Genomic DNA, 20966 nt, shown 5'->3' on the forward strand with positions numbered 1-20966 from the left:
GAGATTCGTCCAACTATGATGGTGTCATCAGCAAACTTGTAAATGGCATTAGTCTGGTATTTGGTAACAGTCATGGGTGTACAGCAAGTACAGTAGGGGGCTGAGTACGCACCCCTGGAGGGTTCCAGTGTTGAGTGTTAGTGAGAATGAAATATTATCCCCAATCTTCACTGATTGTGGCTTATGATCAGGAAACTGAGGGTCCAGTTGCAGAAAGTGGGGCTTACTCTGATATCACTAAGTTTATTAATCGGTCTTAGAGGATAATAGTGTTGAAGGCTGAACTGTAGTCAATGAAGAGGATTCTTACATAGCTGTTCTTGGTGTCAAGATGTTCTAGGGAGGAGTGAAGGGCAAGTGATATATTATCTGACGTGGATCTGTTGGTCTGATAGTGGAATGGGTCAAGAATAGTGGGAAGCTGGAGTTGGTTAATGCCATGTCCGGCCTTTCAAAGCACTTCATGGCCGCCGAAGTTAGGGTCACTGGGCGGTAGTCATTGAGACATGCTTCATGAGCCTTCTTAGGCAAGGGATGATGTTGGCCCTCTTGAAACAGGCAGGGACAGTGGCCTGCTACAGGGAGAGGTTGAAGATGTCTGAGAAGACTTCTGCCAGTTGATCTACGCATGCTCTGAGTGCACGGCTTGGTACTCCATCTGCTCCCATTGCTTTCCTTGGATTCACACGAAGGAAAAATGATCTGACCTCTGATGCAATGACTGTTGAGATAGGATCGTCAGGACTTGTCGGAATAGGTGTTATCTCTCCACTGAAATTCTGCTCAAAGTGACCATAGAAGGCGTTGAGAGATATGTCATCGTCTGATATCTTGCATTGTTTCTTTTTAGAACCTTTGATGTCATTCAGTTCTTGCCATAAGGCAAGGTAAGGGAAGAATATCTTGTTGCAGTTACACAGGGCCTTGGTGAGGCCACAACTTGAGTATTGTGTGCAATTTTGGTCTCCTCGTCTGAGGAAGGGAATCCTTGCTATTGAGGGTGTCTAGCGAAGGTTCACCAGACTGATTCCCAGGATGGCTGGATTGACATTTGGGGAAAGTTGAAAGTGAGGACTGCAGATGCTGGAGATTAGAGTCAAGATTAGAGTAGTGCTGGAAAAGCATAGCAGGTTAGGCAGCAATCAAGGAGCAGGAAAATCGACTTATCGGGCAGGAGCTCTTCATCAGGAATGAGGTTGGGAGCCTCCAGGATGGATAAATAAATGGGAGGGTGGGGTGGTGCAGGGGAGAAGGTAACTAGGAGTGCAATAGGTGGATGGAGAGGGGGATAAAGGTGATAGGTTGAAGAGGAGGGTGGAGTGGATAGGTGGGAAGGAAGATTGGCAGGTAGGACAGGTCATGTGGATAGTGCTGAGCTGGCAGGTTGGAACTGGGGTAAGGTGCGGGGTGGGGAAATGAGGAAACTGGTGAAGTCCACAGATGCCCTGGGGTTGAATTGTTCCGAGGCAGAAGATGAGGCGTTCTTCCTCCAGGCATCAGGCAGTGAGGAAGTAGCAGTGGAGAAGGCCCAGGACCTGCATGTCCTTGGCAGAATGGGAGGAGGAGTTGAAATGTTCGGCCAATGGGCGGTGTGGTTGATTGTTGCGGATGTTCTGGAGATGTTCCCTAAAGCGCCCTGCAAGAAGGCGTCCAGTCTCCCCAATGTAAAGGAGACCACATCAGGAGCAACGGATACAATAAATGACATTGGTGGATGTGCAGGTGAAACTTTGGTGGATGTGGAAGGCTCCTTTGGGGCCTTGGATGGAGGTGAGGGGGGAGGTATGGGCACAGGTTTTATAATTCCTGTGGTGGCAGGGGACGGTGCCAGGAGGGGAGGGTGGGTTGTTGGGGGCGTGGACCTGACAAAGTAGTCACAGAGGGAACTGTCTTTCCGGAAAGCAGATAGGAGTGGGGAGAGAAATATATCCCTGGTGGTGAGGTCCGTTTGTAGGTGGCGGAAATGTCGGCGGATGATGTGGTTTATGCGGAGGTTGGTGGGATGGAAGGTGAGGATCAGGGGGTTTTGCTCCTCGGATGTTGCCTGACCTGCTGTGCTCTTCCAGCACCACTCTAATCTTGACATATGAGGAAAGATTGGATCAACTGGGCTTGTATTCACTGGAATTTAGAAGAATGAGGGAGAATTCATAGAAACATATAAAATCCTGATGAGACTGGACAGGCCCAATGTGGGAAGAATGTTCTCAGTGTTGTGCAAGACCAGAACAAGGGGTCTCAGTCTACGAATAAGGGGTAAGCCATTCAGGACTGAGATGTGAACCTGTGGAATTCTATCCCATAGGAAACTGTTGGAGCCAGTTCATTGGATATATTCAGGAGGGTGTTGGACAGGGCCCTTCAAGCTAAAGGGAGCAAGGGGTATGGGGGGAGGGTAGGAATGGGATACTGAGATTGCATGATCATCCATGATCATATTGAAAGGTGGTGCAGGCTTGTAAGGCCGAATGGCCTACTCTTGTACCTATTTTCTATGTTTCTAAGTTTCATGGGTTTAGAAGATGCTATCAAAGGAGTCTTGGTGAGTTGTTGCAGTGCATCTTGCAAATGGTACACACTGTTGACACTGTGCATCAGTGTTGGAGGGAATAGATGTAATGCCAGTCACATGGGTTACATGTCCTGGATAGTGTCGTGCTCCTTGAGTGCTGTTGGTACTGCACTTATACAGACAAGTGGAGACTATTCCATTACACTCCTGACATATGTCTTGTAAATGCTCGTCAGGAAATGAGGAGACCGGAAGTGAGTTGCAGAATTCGAGATCACTTACCCTCAGGACGTTGATCATCGGGGATTCAGTAGGAATAGCATGTCTGAATCCCCTACTTTTCATGATTTCCTCCTTCCATTTCAATTCCTGATTTACAACAATTTATGGAATGCTACTCAAATCCTCTCGAGCGATGACTTACACAAAATATCTGTTCAATTCATCTGCCATCTCTTTATCATTCATTATTAATTTCCCAGACTCATATGTGTAAGAAGAGGACTGAATAAGGTGGATTTCTGGAGGACATTTCTTCTTGTGGTGGAGACTGGAATGTGGTGTCACAATTTGAGAATAAAAGGTTTCCGTTTTATGATGGAGATGAGATTTTTCAGAGCCTGTGGAATTCTCTTCCTTGGGACACAATGGAGCATGGATCATTGAATTTTTTTTCAAGGCTAAGTTGAATAGATTTTTGATAGACCAGTCAGTCAAGAATTATGGGTGAGGGAGTAAGACAATATCAGGAAGTGAGAAGGGGAATTCAGGAATGTGGAATTCAGGCCACAATCAGGTCAGCCATGATATTATTCAGTGGCAGAGCAGGCTTGAAGAGTCAAATGACTTTCTCCTGTTCCTAAATCCTATGTTCTTATGTTTTATTCCCATCCTGCTTTTCCTTTTTGTTTATTTATGTGTCAGCAGAGTATTTTACATGTTTTGTCTTTTTTATTATCTTTTCTAATCTGTTTGCATTCTCTCTTGTCGTGCTCATGCCCACTTTGTGAACACCCTCAATTTTTACCATAAGTCTTTATTCACACTCTCCTGATTCTTCTTATCAAATTAATCGTATCACACTTTTCTGCATTAAATTTCATCTCCGTATGTCTGCCCTGCATAATGGACCTGCATCTTATTTTGTTACTACAATGGTTTCATTGCTCACTACATTTTAGAATTGCATTTCACCTGTAAGTTTTAAAATCATCCAATTCACACCCAAATCCTGACCATTAATACGTAATCAAAAAGAGAAGTATTCTCATACTAAGCTCTGGTGAACACCACTGTATACATTTCCCAGTCTAAAAAAACAACAATTCACTACCATACTCTACTTTCTGTCTCAGCCAAATTTGTATCTTGGCTATAATCCCATTAATCTATATTAACAAGTGTATTATGCAGTATTTCATATTTACCAAGAATTGTGAGGGCAAAAGGCTGATAGCCATGGTGAAGCCAGGCCTGATACGAGTTTTCTCAGCTTCTGGAAAAGACAAAACAAGAGATTGTCACTTTATATAATAGGAACATAGAACATAGAACAATACAGCACAGAACAGGGCCTTTGGCCCTCGATGTTGCGCCGACCTGTGAACTATTCTCAGCTCGTCCCCCTACACTATCCCATCATCATCCATGTGCTAATCTAAGGATTGTTTAAATCTCCCTAATGTGGCTGAGTTGACTACATTAGCAGGTAGGGCATTTCCACACCCTTACCACTCTCTGCATAAAGAACCTGCCTCTGACATCTGTCTTAAATCTATCACCCCTCAATTTGTAGTTATGCCCCCTTGTACAAGCTGACGTCATCATCCAAGGGAAAAGACTTTCACTATCTACCCTATCTAATCCTCTGATCATCTGGGATGTCTCTATCAAATCCCCTCTTAGCCTTCTTCTTTCCAATGAGAACAGACCCAAATCTCTCAGCCTTTCCTCATAAGACTTTCCCTCCAGACCAGGCACCATCCTGGTAAATCTCCTCTGCACCTTTTCCAATGCTTCCACATCCTCCCCGAAATATGGCCACCAGAACTATACACAATTTTCCAAGTGTGGCCGCACCAGTGCTTTGTATAGTTGCAGCATGATATTGTGGCTCTGGAATTCAATCCCTCTACAAACTAAACCTAATACACCATATGCCTTTTAACAGCATTATCAACTTGGGTGGCGACTTTCAGAGGTCTATGCACATGGACTCCAAGATCTCTCTCTACATCCACACTACCAAGAAAACATGCATAAAAGAGATAAACATTATTTTATCTGTTCCAAAGCTGTCCACAATTCCTCCCATTGTTCATGATTGACCCTACAATGTGGAAAATTGCCCAGCAGTTCGCTGTCATGAAATGCAGCATAAACTGAGTAGTCAATCACCTTAACTCTGAATAGGGCCTTAATCGGTGGTGATTACAATGGAAGCTTAACAAGTGTGAGTCATCTTAACTCACCTCAGTTCTATCTGAGAGATGATCTGTTGAAAGCACATGACCAATAAGCTATGCGTGGTCAGGAATGAGTGAACACATCTGCAGTGAGACACAGCCTGAGTGAATATTTAGCTCAGGGAATTTGGTGGCAGTTTCGGAATTCACTGCAGAGGGCAATAGATGCTTAGCACTAAGCCAATACCCTTCCACCACTTGCAAGCTATTACTAAAGCTGCTCTCTTTCCTTTCTACATTATTGACATCTCTGTCCTGACTTTCAGTTTCTTCTGACAAACTTTAGTGGCTTTATCATTTTCATTTTAATCTTTCACTGATCTTCCATTTGGTCCCAATTCCAGTCCAAAGGTCCTCCCATCTTACCTCACAACAACCATCCATCGGGCTCGCCAATGCTTTCTATCATGACCTCCCCTTCCCAAATATTACCATTACTGCAAGCTCTACTGATTACCCTTGTCCTCATTTGTTTTTAAATCTCTCCAAATGTTGCCAGCTTCTCCTTGATGATTTTATCCTCACCTGTATTCCTACAGGAAACCTTCAGTCCCCTAAAACAAGATTTCTATTTAATCTTGAAATGGAAAATTAACAAAATTAACATTTACTATGAAATCTGAAAGAGAATACGTTGCTAAATTTAATACTTTGCTGAACTTTGCAAACACTTTGCTGAATTCTGCAGTGGAGACAGCTTGGCTTTGCTGAACTTGGCAAACATTCAACCTGACCTTGCAAGCAGTAGAATTCAGCAAAAAAGCTAATGGAAACATAAAGACAGTAAGCAATTATATCCACGACAAAGGAATGAGAAAACAAGGAACTCAAATATTTCCCAGCTTTTGTCCTTGAGCGTGTGATAAGAATAGCATAAAATTACATGAAATTTGTTCAAGGCCCTTACACAAGGCGTTTTTGCCAAGTGTATTGGTCCGCTGCGGAGGTTAAAAATAAAGCTTTTTTTTTGCTCTTGCTAGCAGTTGAGTCGAGTCGATTTAATTTCCACAACAATCTGTAATTCAGAACTGGTAATTGCTTGCAATCAAATGTACTCTCTGCTCTAAACCATAAGACCAAAAGAGATAGGAGCCATTGAACCCCGCAAACATGGTCATTAAATAGAATCATGGCTGATCCAATATTCCTCATGTCAACTTGCCTGCCATTTTCCCATAATCCTCGATTCCCCAAATGACTAAGAATCTATCTGTCTATCTCTGCCTTAAATTTACACAAGTATTCTGCTTTCACACTTCTCTGAGGCAAGGAGTTCCAAAGACTCGAAACCCATGTTGTTTCAGTCTTAAATTTGTACCCCTTTATTCTGAGACTATGCCCTCTAATCCTAGACTATCCAATGTGAGAAAGCACCCTCAGCATTTACCCTGTCAAGTCGCTTAAGAACCCTATATTTTTCAATGGGATTGCCTCTCATTCTTCTAAACGCCAGTCAGTACAGTCCCAACATGTTTAGCCTTTGCTCGTAAGACAATCCCTCCATACTAGGGATCATCCTAGTGAACAATCCTTGTACTGCCTTCGAGGAAACAATATATTTCCTTCAATAAAGGGACCAAAATTGCAGTTCTCCATTTGTTGTCTCACCAGCACCTTGTACAGTAGCAGTAAACTTTCTTTATTTTTATACTCCAACCTCCCCTTGAAATAAGGGCCAACATTCCATAAAAGCCTTCCTGATGACTTGCTGCAACTGTATGTTGGCTTTCTGTGTTTCGTGCATATGTATCCCCAAGACCCTTTAAATTGCAACTTTCTGCAGTTTTTCTCAGTTTAAGTAATATTGTGTTCTTTTTTCCTCCTTTCCAAACTGAACAAATGCACACTTTCCCACATTGTACTCTATTTGTCCACTTACTTATCTGATAAATAACTCTCAGCAAACATTTTGAATTCATCTCAACTTGCCTTTTTACATATTTTTGTTTCATGTGTAAATGTAGCTACAGTACATTCTCTTCCTTCCTTCAAGTCATTAACATATATAGGGAACCTCGATTATCCAAATATCAATTGTCCGAATATAAGAATATCCGAAGGAGATCTTGAGGTCCCAATAGAAACATCACATCAAAGACGTGTTTCCAACACTGATCGCGTCTTTTGTTGACAGTGATTAAATAGGCACTGTCTCTAAATGACTGATCTCCTGCCCTCTCTCTCTCCCCACACTTTCCCTGGAGTTCGACATAGGGGTGTACCCTAAACTCACTTTCCCCAGATAATCTCTCCAAGTTGTCCAGTACAGGATAAAGGTGGAACCTGTCAAAAAGTTGCAGTAAAATGTTGTGTGCGTGGCTGTGTGTGTGTGTGTGTGTGTGTGTGTGTGTGTGTGTGTGTGTGTGTGCGTGGCTGTGTGTGTGTGTGTGTGTGTGTGTGTATATGCTATTTGGAGACTTACCCCGCAAAAGGCAGCAACAGCAGTCTTGTTGTCAGTGTCCAGTCCGGCTGCCCCAAAGAGGGTGTGGGGGTGGATGGATGGTGGGGCGGGTGAGATGCAGTGTTGGACAGGGTTGGGGGGGTGGGCAGGGGTGGTGTTGTTCCGGTTTGGTGGGCGAACAGGGGAGTGGTATTGGATGGGGGTGGGGGCAGGTGGGGGCAGGTGGGTGGCAATATTGGACAGGGTTGGGGCAGCGGGGGCGGTGTTGGATGGGGGTGGGGGCGGTGTTGAACAAGGTGGGGGGGCGGGCAGGGGATGGGGGCTTGTGTGCAGTGTGCTGCTGCCTAGTCTCCTGAACAGGGAGCAAACTTTACAGAAAACTCGGAGCCCCAGAGGAAAGGCATTTAACCGATTAACCAAATAATCAATTATATGAACGAAATAGTTCAGATAATCGAGGTTCCTCTGTATTGTAAACAGTTGCAATCCCAGCATCAATCACTGAAGAACCCGCTGGTCATGGTTTCCTAACTTCAAAAAGAACTCCTCATCCCCATTTGCTGTTTCCTGCCTGTGAGCCAATTCTCTATCTAGTATACTACCTCTAACACCCATGAGTTCTTTTCTTATAACTTTAACTTTTGTGAAGTACCTTGTCAATTGCCTTGTCGAAGTCCAAATACAACACACCTACTGGGACCTGTCTATCCACATCTCTTCAAAAAACTCTAATAAATTAGTCAGATACAAATTCACTTTCATGAAGCCATGCTGTTTTATTAGATTATGATTTTCCAAATGTTTTGCTATCACTTCCTTAATAATTAGTTCCAATACTTTTCCAACAATAGATGTTAGATTAATCAGCATACAGTTATTTTTGCCTTCGTCCCTTTTTGAAAATGGGTGTCACATTAGCAGTTTTCCAATCCTAAGATACTTCTCCAGGATTGAAGGAATTTTGGAAAATTACAGCCAATGCATCCACTATCTTTGTAGCTGCCTCTTTTAGGATCGTAGGATGCAAACTATCAAGGCCAAGGACTTGTCTGCCTTTAACCCATTAGCTTGTCAAAAACTATTTCTCCAATGATGATGATGATACTTAATTCCTCCATTATATTCTTTAGTATTAATGGAATGTTTGACTTATCCCCCACAAAAAAGACTGATGCCTAATATATGGTTAGATCCATTGTCATTCCTGGTTCCCCAAGACAGTGTACTCAGATTCATTTTTTAAGGGGCCTATGTTCACTTTGACTTCTCTTTTCTTTTTTATATGGTTAAAGAATCTCTTATTGTCAGTTTTTATTTTTCTCTCAAGTTTGCCCTCACTGTTTATTTTCTCTCTTTTTATTATCTTTTTAGAACATAGAACATAGAAAGATACAGCGCAGTACAGGCCCTTCGGCCCTCGATGTTGCGCCGACCGAATCCTACCTAACCTACACTAGCCCAATAACTTCCAAATGCCTATCCAATGCCTGCTTAAATGACCATAAAGAAGGAGAGTTCACCACTGCTACTGGCAGGGCATTCCATGAACTCACAACGCGCTGTGTAAAGAATCTACCCCTAACATCTGTCCTATACCTACCACCCCTTAATTTAAAGCTGTGTCCCCTAGTAACACCTGACTCCATTAGCGGTAAAAGGTTCTCAGTGTCGACCCTATCTAAACCCCTAATCATCTTATACACCTCTATCAAATCTCCCCTAAACCTTCTCTTCTCCAATGAGAACAGCCCCAAGTGCCTCAGCCTTTCCTCATAAGATTTTCCTACCATTCCAGGCAACATCCTGGTAAACCTCCTCTGCACACGTTCCAATGCCTCCACATCCTTCCTATAGTATGGCGACCAAAACTGCACACAATACTCCAGATGAGGCCGCACCAGAGTCTTATACAGTTGCAACATTACCTCAGGACTCCGGAACTCAATTCCTCTGCCAATAAAGCCCAGTACACCATATGCCTTCCTCACAGCACTATTTACCTGGGTGGCAACTTTCAGAGATCTGTGTATATGGACACCAAGATCCCTCTGCTCATCCACACTACCAAGTAGCCTACCATTAGCCCAGTAATCCATCTTCTTGTTACTCCTACCAAAGTGAATGACTTCACACTTAGCTACATTGAATTCCATTTGCCACATTTCTGCCCAGCTCTGCAACTTATCTATATCCCGCTGTAACCTACCACTTCCTTCCTCACTATCCACAACTCCACCGACTTTTGTGTCATCCGCAAACTTGCTTACCCAGCTTTCAAGCCCTTCCTCTAGATCATTTATAAAGATAACAAAAAGCAATGGTCCCAAAACAGATCCTTGTGGTACACCGCTAGTAACTGCACTCCAAGATGAACATAGTCCATCAACTACTACCCTCTGTCTCCTTCCAGCCAGCCAATTCCTAATCCAAACCTCTAATGTATCCTCAATGCCATACCTCCGTAGTTTTAGCATTAGCCTACCATGGGGAATCCTCCTTTGCTGGATTTTGAATTTATCCCAGTCTTTGGAACTATCACTGACTTATGCCTCCTTATATGCTTAATCCTTCAATTTAATACTCTCCTTAACTTCCTTGGTTAGCCTTTGTTGGTTTATCAATTCTTCCTCCTTACTGGGATGTATTTTTGCTGAGAGTCATGAATTACCTTTTTAAATGTTTGCCACTATTTGCTGTCATTCCTGCTAACCTACCCACTCAATTCACTTTAGCTAACAGCATTCTCATTTCATTGTAATTCCCTACATTTAAGTTAAATATAGTTGTTTCTGACCCAAGTTTCTCACTTCCAAACTGAATATTAAATTCCTTCCTGTTACAATAATTTCTTCTTGGGGGATGTTTTTACTCGGAGGTCATTTATTAAACCTGCCTCATTAGCCATTACCAGACTTCTTCCTGGTTGATTCCATGACATATTGCTCACATGGCATGACATCTGGAACTCCCTTCTGGATCAGTGGTGCTGGAAGAGCACAGCAGTTCAGGCAGCATCCAACAAGCAGTGAAATCGACGTTTCGGGCAAAAGCCCTTCATCAGGAATAAAGGCAGTGAGCTGGAAGCATGGAGAGATAAGCTAGAGGAGGGTGGGGGTGGGGAGAAAGTAGCATAGAGTACAATAGGTGAGTGGGGGAGAAGAGGAAGGTGATAGGTCAGGGAGGAGAGGGTGGAGTAAAAAATAAGATAGGCAGGTTGGACAAGTCCGGACAAGTCATGGTGACAGTGCTGAGCTGGAAGTTTGAAACTAGGATGAGGTGGGGGAAGGGGAAATGAGGAAGCTGTTGAAGTCCACATTGATGCCCTGGGGTTGAAGTGTTCCGAGGCGGAAGATGAGGCGTTCTTCCTCCAGGCGTCTGGTGGTGAGGGAGTGGTGGTGAAGGAGGCCCAGGACCTCCATCTCCTCGACAGGTGGGAGGGGGAGTTGAAATGTTGGGCCACGGGGCGGTGTGGTTGATTGGTACGGGTATCTCGGAGATGTTCCCTAAAGCGCTCTGCTAGGAGGCGCCCAGTCTCCCCAGTGTAGAGAAGACCGCATCGGGAGCAAAGGATACAATAAATGATATTAGTGGATGTGCAGGTAAAACTTTGATGGATGTGGAAGGCTCCTTTAGGGCCTTGGATAGAGGTGAGGGAGGAGGTATGGGCACAGGTTTTACAGTTCCTGCGGTGGCAGGGGAAAGTGCCAGGATGGGAGGGTGGGTCGTAGGGGGGCATGGACCTGACCAGGTAGTCACGGAGGGAACGGTCTTTGCGGAAGGCGGAAAGGGGTGGGGAGGGAAATATATCCCTGGTGGTGGGGTCTTTTTGGAGGTGGCGGAAATGTCGGCGGATGATTTGGTTTATGCGAAGGTTGGTAGGGTGGAAGGTGAGCACCGGGGCGTTCTGTCCTTGTTACAGTTGGAGGGATGTGGTCTGAGGGCGGAGGTGCGGGATGTGGACAAGATGCGTTGGAGGGCATCTTTAACCACGTGAGAAGGGAAATTGCGGTCTCTAAAGAAGGAGGCCATCTGGCGCGCTTTAGGGAACATCTCCGAGATACCCACACCAATCAACCACACCGCCCCGTGGCCCAACATTTCAACTCCCCCTCCCACTCTGCCGAGGACATGGAGGTCCTGGGCCTCCTTCACCGCCGCTCCCTCACCACCAGACGCCTGGAGGAAGAACGCCTCATCTTCCACCTCAGAACACTTCAACCCCAGGGCATCAATGTGGACTGCAACAGCTTCCTCATTACCCCTTCCCCCACCTCATCCTAGTTTCAAACTTCGGGCTCAGCACTGTCACCATGACTTGTCCGGACTGGTCCAACCTGCCTATCTTCTTTTCCACTCCACCCTCTCCTCCCTGACCTATCACCTTCCTCTTCTCCCCCACTCACCCATTGTACTCTATGCTCCTCTCTCCCCACCCCACCCCCCTCTAGCTTATCTCTCCATGCTTCCAGCTCACTGCCTTTATTCCTGATGAAGGGCTTTTGCCCGAAACGTCGATTTCGCTGCTTGTTGGATGCTGCCTGAACTGCTGTGCTCTTCCAGCACCACTGATCCAGAATCTAGTTTCCAGCATCTGCAGTCATTGTTTTTACCCATGTGGAACTCCCTGTCCAGTTTCCTCTGCCTTGACTCTCCTCTCCGACTATCAAAAACCTTCCATTAATAATGTTGTTAAATTCCCATTCTAGCCTCCATATTTTCCTCCCATGTTTACATTTTCAGAATTACCATTTTATTCGTTGTTACAAATATTCCAAAAAATTTTCTTGTCCACGATGAACATTAGGTTAATTGTTGGACACTTTCTTAAGTCTCACAAAAGTCTTGCAACATTAAAAAGCTTTTAAATCATTCCAAAAGTTTTAAGTGCATAATTTAATAACAGTAAACTGTAAACATATTCTGATAGGGATTACCTGTGAGTTTGATAGCTTCACATAATTTTCTTTTTATATCGCATTTCTCTATTCTCCCATAATGTCTGTTGTCAGTGGTATATAGGGGAGAACTTACCAATATCCTAATAAAAAAAAACACAAGCATATAAATAAGATGTCAAGTTTCAGCATGCTCTAAACTAAATCAGAATTATTCCTGCATTTTGTGTCAGTAGTTAACTTAGACTGGAGCTCACCAGTAACAATCTTTATATTCTGTACTTGGCGTTCCAGTCTACGTAAGAAATTATTGCATGAATTGCCTTCTTCAAAGATCAGTTCTATTGTCTGAAAGGTGACAGTGCAAATTATTGATACAGTAGGGGGAGGCAAAAGGACACTAGGTAGAGACTCCAATACACTATAGTCTGTGAACTGCAACGATGTGTTGCCAGTGTCTACTATATTTTCATGATAAACTCCAGAAGATAGGAAAAACAGTTTCACAGAGTTCTTAGGATGTAAAGAAATTGAAAACTTTAAAATTATGACATAATGAACTTGTTAGCAGAAATAAAGCCTTTGGCACTAAAAGGACAGTGGCATTGCAGATATTGTCTATAGGCCAACAGACAGGAAGAAGTACTGAATATAAAATGAAATAGAACAGATTGGCAGAATTTTCTCACCCTTATGGTAAGAATAAAGGCAAGTGAGTTGAGTAAACAGGGTGAATATATTTTTTAAAATCACATTTTTAATGCCAAGCAAAACCTGAATGATTTTTCAGTCAAGACTTAAATGCCAATTTCTGATATTGCCCTTGAGAGACAATAGACAATAGATAAAAACAAGGACTGCAGATGCTGGAAACCAGATTCTGGATTAGAGTGGTGCTGGAAAAGCACAGCAGTTCAGACAGCATCCAAGGAGCAGGAAAATTGATGTTTTGGGCAAAATCCCTTCATCAGGAAAACAGGCAGAGTGCCTAAAGGGTAGAGAGATAAATGAGAGAGGGTGGGGGTGGAGAGAAAATAACATAGAGTACAATAGGTGAATATGGGTGTGGATGAAGGTGATAAGTCAGAGAGGAGGGTGGGGAAGGTAGCAAAGAGTACAATGGGTGGATGTGGGTGGGATGAAGGTGATAGGTCAGAGAGGAGGGTGGAGTGGATAGGTGGAAAGGAAGATAGGCAGGTAGGACAAGTCATGGGGACAGTGCTGAGCTGGAAATAGGTGCAGAAGTAGGCCATTCAGCCCTTCGAGCCTGCACCACCATTCATTATGATCATGGCTGATCATCCACAATCAGTATCCTGTTCCTGCCTTATCCCCATAACCCCTGATACCACTATCTCTAAGAGCTCTATTCATCCTTTTCTTGCAAGTATCCAGAGACTTGGTCTCCACTGCCTTCTGAGGCAGAGCATTCCATATATCCACCACTCTCTGGGTGAAGAAGTTTCTCCTCAACTCTGTTCTAAATGGCCTACCCCTTACTTTTAAACTGTGTCCTCTAGTCCTGGACTCACCCATCAGCGGAAACATGCTTCCTGCTTCCAGAGTGCCCAATCTTTAATAATCTTATATGTCTCAATAGATCCCCTCTCATCCTTCTAAACTCAAGTATATACAAGCCCAGTCGCTCCAATCTTTCAACATATGATAGTCTGTCATTCCAGGAATTGACCTCATGAACCTACGCTACACTTCCTCAGTAGCCAGATATGACCGTCCTCAAATTTGGAGACCAAAGCTTCACACAATATTCCAGGTGCAGTCTCACCAGGGCCATGTACAGCTGCAGAAGGACCTCTTTGCTCCTGTACTCAATTCCTCTTGTTATAAAGGCCATCACCTAGCCTGTCCAAGTCACCCCATTTTCTCATAACATCCTCCTTGCATTTCACCCTGTACCCAGATATGTGTCATCAGCAAATTTGCTAATATTACTTTTAATGCCTTCATCTATATCATTAATGTATATTGTAAACAGCTGTGGTCCTAGCACCAAACCTTGTGGTACGCCACTGGTCACCGCCTGCCATTCCGAAAGGGACCTGTTTATCACTACTCTTTGCTTCCTGTCAGCAAGCCAATTTTCAATCCAAGTCAGTATTTTGCCTCCAATACCATGTACCCGAATTTTGCTCACTAACCTCCTATGTGGGACTTTATCAAAGGCTTTCTGAAAGTCCAGGTATGCTACATCCACTGGCTCTCCCTTGTCCATCTTCATTGTTACATCCTCAAAAAATTCCAGAAGATTAGTCAAGCATGACTTCCCCTTCATAAATCCATGCTGACTCTGACCTATCCTGTTACTGCTATCCAAATGAGTCATAATTTCATCTTTTATAATTGACTCCAACATCTTTCCCATCACTGACGTCAGGCTACCGGTCTATAATTCCATGATTTTTCTCCCTTTCCCTTCTTTAAAAGCGGGACACATTAGCCATTCTCCAATCCACAGGAACTGATCCTGAATTGATAGAACATTGGGAAATGATTACCAATCCATCCACGATTTCTAGAGCCACTTCCTTAAGTACCCTGGGATGCAGACCATCATGTCCCAGGGACTTATCAGTCTTCAGACCTAACAGTCTATCCAACACCATTTCCTGCCTAGTATAAATTTCCTTTAGTTCATCCATTACCCAAAGTCCTTCAGCCATTATTACATCTGTGCTTGTAATTGCTTGTGTCTTCCCCACCTATTCAATTCTTCTGCCATTTCCTTGTTCCCCATAATAAATTCACCCATTTCTGTCTTCAAGGGCCCGATTTTAGTCTTAACCATTTTTTTCTTTTCACATACCTAAAAAAGCTTTTACTATCCTCATTTATATTTTTGCCCAGTTTGCCTTTGTATCTCATTTTTTTCTCCGCGTATTGCCTTTTTAGTTATTCTTTGATGCTTTTTAAAAGTTTCCCAGTCTTCCGGCTTCCCGCTCATCTTTGCTATATTATACTTCTTCTCTTTTGTCTTTATACAGTCCTTAACTTCCCTCATCAGCCACAGCCGCTCCTGCCTCCCCTTAGGATCTTTCTTCCTCTTTGGAATGAACTGATCCTGCACCTTCTGCATTATATCAGAAATACCTGCCATTGTTGATCCACTGCCAAAGTATTGGACCATTGAACTTTGGCCAGCTCCTCCCTCATAGCTCCATCGTTCCCTTTGTTCAACTGTAATAGTGACACTTCTGATTCTCTCTTCTCCCTTTCAAATTGCAGATTAAAACTTATGGTCACTGCCTCCTAATGGCTCCTTTACTTCGAGGTCCCTGGTCAAATCTGGTTTGTTGTGCAACACCAGATCCAGAATTACCTTCTCCCTGGTAGGCTCCAGTACAAGCTGTTCTAAGAATCCATCTCAGAGGCACTCCACAAACTCTCTTTCTTGGGGTCCAGTACCATCCTGATTCTTCCAGTCTACCTGCATGTTGAAATTCCCCATAACAATTATAGTAATATCTTTGCGACAGGCCAATTTCAACTCCTTATTCAACTTACACCCTATATCCAGACTACTGTTTGAGGGCCTGTAGATAACTCCCATTAGGGTCTTTCTACCCTTAGAATTTCTCAGTTCTATCCATATTGACTCTACATCTCCTGATTCTAAGTCCCCCCCTCGCAAGGAACTGAATATCATTCCTCATCAACAGGGCCACCCCACCCCCTCTGCCCATCTGTCTGTCCTTTCAAATGCACATAAAGCCTTGAATATTTATTTCCCAAGCACTGTCCACTTGAAGCCACGTCTCAGTTATCCCCACAACATCGTACCAGCCAATTTCCAACTGAGCCTCAAGCTCATCCACTTTATTTCTTACGCTTCAAGATGTCCTTTCCTTTAGTAAGGAAGACAACAAAAATCCGAGAGGTAAAACAGAGCGGGTACTTTACAGCTGCAGCTCATTGAAAACCACTCTCTGCCATCATACAACTGTTTCTTCTGCTCAAGGTCCCTCATCCACCAAGGCCACCATTGTCCTTGACCTTTCATCATGAAAATCAGCATCGGCAAAGAGCCAGTCTCGTCACATGATTATGGCTGACTAACTCAGCCACCGTTTCTGACCTTCAACACTCTAGGACCTGTAAAATATCTCATACTACAAGGCTATCATGCATCTCATGCATCTACACAGGTTGCTTTAGGACTTGCATAGACACTGGCATTTTATGGCTCTTAGTTTGCTTTGTTAACACTCATTGACTTTAGTGCTTAGTTGGATCCGTTTTTTAGTCCACCATGCCTCAAACTCTGCCTTACAGGATTCAAACCTTTGTAGTTTAGCCCTATTTTTACTGCAGAGAGAGACAGACACTGGCAGATTATGATATAAATGTGTCGGTCAAACTGTGCATATATGTCACTGTATAGTACTGTACCAGGTCAACATCAGAGTTGCAGCACGTGCCTGCAGATACACGGCAATAGATTACAGGTAGCAGAGAAATAAAATGTTGCAATTACCCTTATGGAGCACAAAATGTCACTTCACATGGGAAACAACACTGACCAGTGTTGCAGTTTCTGTCCATACTGGCTGTGTCTGATGTCATGACCTACAGTAGCGGTCTGCAAAGAAGATGAATGAACCACTCTCCAACAACAACATCAAATTTCTGTCCACAAAACAGAGAGTGAACTTATCATTCTCTTGGGCCATTTCTTTGATTATTAGGGCCTAAATATCATAGTGAGGATCTGAAGTGGTATCCAGCTAGGTTTTAAATCTGGTACTAGAAGCATGACGATTGGAAGGAATTTGAGGAACACACATCCAACATCCCTCTTATATAAATATTGAGGTGAAAACCAGAAGATGCTGCAGGAAAATCTGACCTTGGCCATGGTGGAGAGGACATCATGAAACTCAATTGTCACTGTAGTTTAACTGCCAATGTGAAAATTCAGCCATTCTTTCATCCTACACTAGATCTGCTGGGCATTCCCTACATTTTCTATTTTATTTCAGCATTTGTTCTTGTCAAATTATTTAACACTTACTTTTCAGATTGGAGGCAAGTACACAGAAGTATTTGGAAAGGTCAATATTAAGAGTCTTCTTTTTAACATGCTTTAATGGTTTCAACATGGATGTACAGAGAATAATTTCGAAGACTGCAAGTGATAAGAATCTGATTGGTGAGTATTGTAAGATTTTCTACCCTGTTAATCAAAACAAACGGTTTTAAAAGTTACAGGATAGCAGGTTAGTATCAAGTTGGGTGTACAGTCTGAAGTATGTGTAAATCATGGACACACATGTGTACCATATGAACATATCTGAAGAAAATGTCACCAGCCGCTCAAGCTTAAGCTCTAGGTTTTAAAATTTGAGCAATGGCTGCAGTCACTCTTATGCATTTGTAAGGCAGAGGACTTGCATGTTAGCTTGTTTAGGGAGGTGATCGTACTGCAAGTAGAAGTCTTTAGGCAACAAGACAAAGGGTGATCACCCAGTAGTTTAAGTCTGGGAGAAAGTGAGGACAGCGGTTGCTGGAGATCAGAGTTGAAGAGTGTGACACTGGAAAAGCACAGCTAGTCAGGCAGCATCCGAACAGCATAAGCCCTTTATCAGATGCCTGAAACACCGACTCTCCTGTTCCTCGGATGCTGCTTGACCAGCTGTGCTTTTCTAGCACCACATTATTTGTAGCAGTTTAAGTCTACCAGGCAGGATGTGCAGAAGTCGTTTCAGTGAATCTTGCTTGCTAATTAGTATTCATTTTGGGTACTGATGAAGGTGATTGATCCTCAAGCAATTACAGCCAAAGCTAAGTCAGTGCCACCATATCTGATTTAGCTGCATAGGAAGGAGAAAGAATCATAGAATATTACAGTAGAGAAGGAGGCCATTCAACCCATTGTGTCTGTATCAGTTCCCAAAAGAGATACCCAACTAGCCCTACTCTCCAGCCTTATCTCCGCAGCCCTCGAACTGAAGCGTTTTCAAATATATATCCAGCTCCCTTTTGAAACCTCCTATGGAGTCCACCTCCACCACTCTTCCAGGAAGTGCAAGTGCATTGCAAATCCTAACAACTCTCTGAGGAAAGAAGTTTCTCCTCATCTCACTCATACCTCTCTTGCAGATAGTCTTGGAACTGAGACCCCAAGTTACTGACATGTCAACAAGTGGAAACATAATATCCTTCTTTACCCTGTCAAAATTGTTCACAATTTTGAATGTGTCAATAAGGTCACCCCTCATCTTCTCAGCTCCAAGAAGAATAAGCTCAATTTCTCTAATCTTTCTTTCTGACTAAAATTCTTAATTCCTGGTATCATTCTAGTAAATTTCTTCTGAACTCCCTCCAAAGCTTTAACATCCTTCAAGAATGAATGTGTATTAACGATAGCGTATTCCATAGTCAGGGAAATTTCTGCAGCTATCAACTTGACTCCGGGATGGTACATTGTCTCCTGGTGCTAAGTTAAAAATGTCTTCGACCAGCTACAATACCTTCTTCTCGGGAGGCTAATTGGCCAGAGGTCATAGTCCTCATATGTTTTACAGGTTTGTTTTGGCAAAGTGTGAGTCACATTGCACTTGGTGGATTTTGGTAAGTTTGATTTCTCAGTTTTGTTTTACCAAACTGCGCACATTAATTGGCATTAGCGAGTTTTGAGAAGATTTGCGACTCAGGTTGAGGTTCAAGATGTAAGTTTGCTCATTGAGCTGGAAAGTTCATTTTCAGGTAACATCTTCAGTGAGCCTCTGGATGAAGGCTTCATCCGGAGGCTCACTGAAGATGTTACCTAGTATGGTGATAAAATGTCTGAAAACGAACCTTCCAGTGAGCAAACCTACATACATCAATTGATATTTCAGTCCTTTTGGCAAGTACTGTATCTTACCATGTTCCTGGAGCAATTTGCCAATTACTGGAGATCCCTAAATTGACCGGCATCTCTTGCATTCATGCCATACTTTGAAGGCTGTCGTATATCTGGACAAGCTCTGTCAGTCCAGAACTGCTCTTTATGGTTCTTGACATTTGTCCTGATATGGCAGATAAGGGGAAATTGGCAACCCAAGGCATAGCATTGAAATGCAGATGCATCCTATAAATGGTTCAGAGATATATCCAAAATATTGATGCCCAGTGTCTAATGTGGAGATATTTTGGAGCTAGCAATGAGGTGAACCCAGCAAGAACCTGCTCTGGGTTCCATGTTCAGTTTTACCATTAGCTAGCTTGTATGGTGAATTTTGTATCGTTGCAAATTATGGGGAGTTGGGTAGCACACAAAGCATTTAACAAGCAATAATCATTGTCAATTAGGAATTCACTACTCCCTTGTGAGAATCCTGCCACTTGAGAAAAGCACACAATGAGATGATCTTGATGTCAAAATGGGGCTCACCAAACCTCTTGCCTGATTCTACCACTCATCTAACCATTATCCCATGTCTCTCTGAGCCTGATAAGATTCCACCCAATGTCTTAAGTAGGAATGAGGATGAGGTTCAGAAAGCAGATTTCAAGCAGTTAGAAGATTGAAAGGGAGGACTTCTAAAGTACTGGTCTCGGGATTATTTGCTCTTGAGCAAAGAAACAGGAGAATTGAACAATTGAACATGAGTGAAAAACTGGTGTAGATGATTGGGAATCAGATTTCTGGGGCATCAACACCAAATCTTGAGAAGGCGGGAAATGAAGAAGTTGGACTTCTACACTTGAATAAGATGAGGATACATATCATTATAGGGAAATTTGCTAGCAGTGTTGAGGATGATTAAACGAGATTGGCAAGAGGATGGGAACCTGAGGGAAAACTCAGAACAGGAAACAGTTGGCAGAAACATAAAAAGTCTCTCTGAACGACAGATGAAGCAGAGGTTTAAAAATCCATAGCACAGAGAATTTGCAATATTAAAAGGTCTGTGTGTGTGTATATAAACTCAAGGAGGATAATGAATAAAGCTGATGCAGATGTGCATAAACTCATGGTGTCAAGATATTATTGCTATAAAGAGGGGCAAGGATGGCAGCTCACTAGCTCTGATAAAGAGTTTTCAGGAACTAGGAGGAAGTGAGGACCGCAGATGTTGGAGAGTCAAAATCGAAAAGTATGGCACTGGAAAAGCACAGCCGATCAGGCAGCACCTGAGAAGCAGGAGAGTCGACATTAATAGAGATAAATAGGGGAATAATGAGGTCGAAAATGGGTAAGAGGCCTGCAAGGGAACACCACCCCTCCAACAGTAATATGGATAAAACCACTCTCCAGAGACAGCTCATTATTCTCCACCATTTCCATCATCTACAATCATACCCCACCACCAAAGCTATATTTCCCTCCCCGCCCCTATCTGCAATCTACAGAGACCTTTCCCTCCATGATTCCCTCATCTGTGGTCAGCAAGGTTTTGGAAAGAATTCTGAGGGATAGGATTTGTGACTATTTGGAAAAGTATAGCGTGATTAAAGTCAGCATGGTTTTGTGAGGGGCAGGTCATGCCTCACAAATTTTATTGAGTTCTTTGAGGAGGTGACAAGTCAGGTCAATGAAGGTCAAGCAGTAGATGTGGTGTTTATGGACTTCAGCATTTGATGACTTCCCCATGGTGGATTCATTCATAAAGTCAGGAGGTACAGGATGCAGGGAGATTTGCCTGTCTGGATTCAGAATTGGTTGGCTGACAGAAGACAGAGAGTGGTTG

General features: G+C 43.2%; 1 protein-coding gene across 1 annotated transcript in view; it reads right to left on the reverse strand.

Moving 5' to 3' along the window:
• The window catches only part of LOC132830416 (integrin alpha-E-like), a 396956-nt gene that overhangs the window by 342328 nt on the left and 33662 nt on the right, over positions 1–20966 (reverse strand). Inside the window, exons 4-5 of the mRNA XM_060848093.1 lie at positions 12313–12416; positions 3940–4007 (exon numbers count right to left, since the gene is read on the reverse strand). Of these exons, the coding sequence (XP_060704076.1) occupies positions 3940–3972 (33 nt within the window). The 5' untranslated portion in view covers positions 3973–4007; positions 12313–12416. The remainder of the gene's footprint in view (positions 1–3939; positions 4008–12312; positions 12417–20966) is intronic.

The sequence above is a fragment of the Hemiscyllium ocellatum genome, chromosome 31 (assembly GCF_020745735.1).
Source record: "Hemiscyllium ocellatum isolate sHemOce1 chromosome 31, sHemOce1.pat.X.cur, whole genome shotgun sequence".
Lineage (NCBI taxonomy): Eukaryota > Metazoa > Chordata > Chondrichthyes > Orectolobiformes > Hemiscylliidae > Hemiscyllium > Hemiscyllium ocellatum.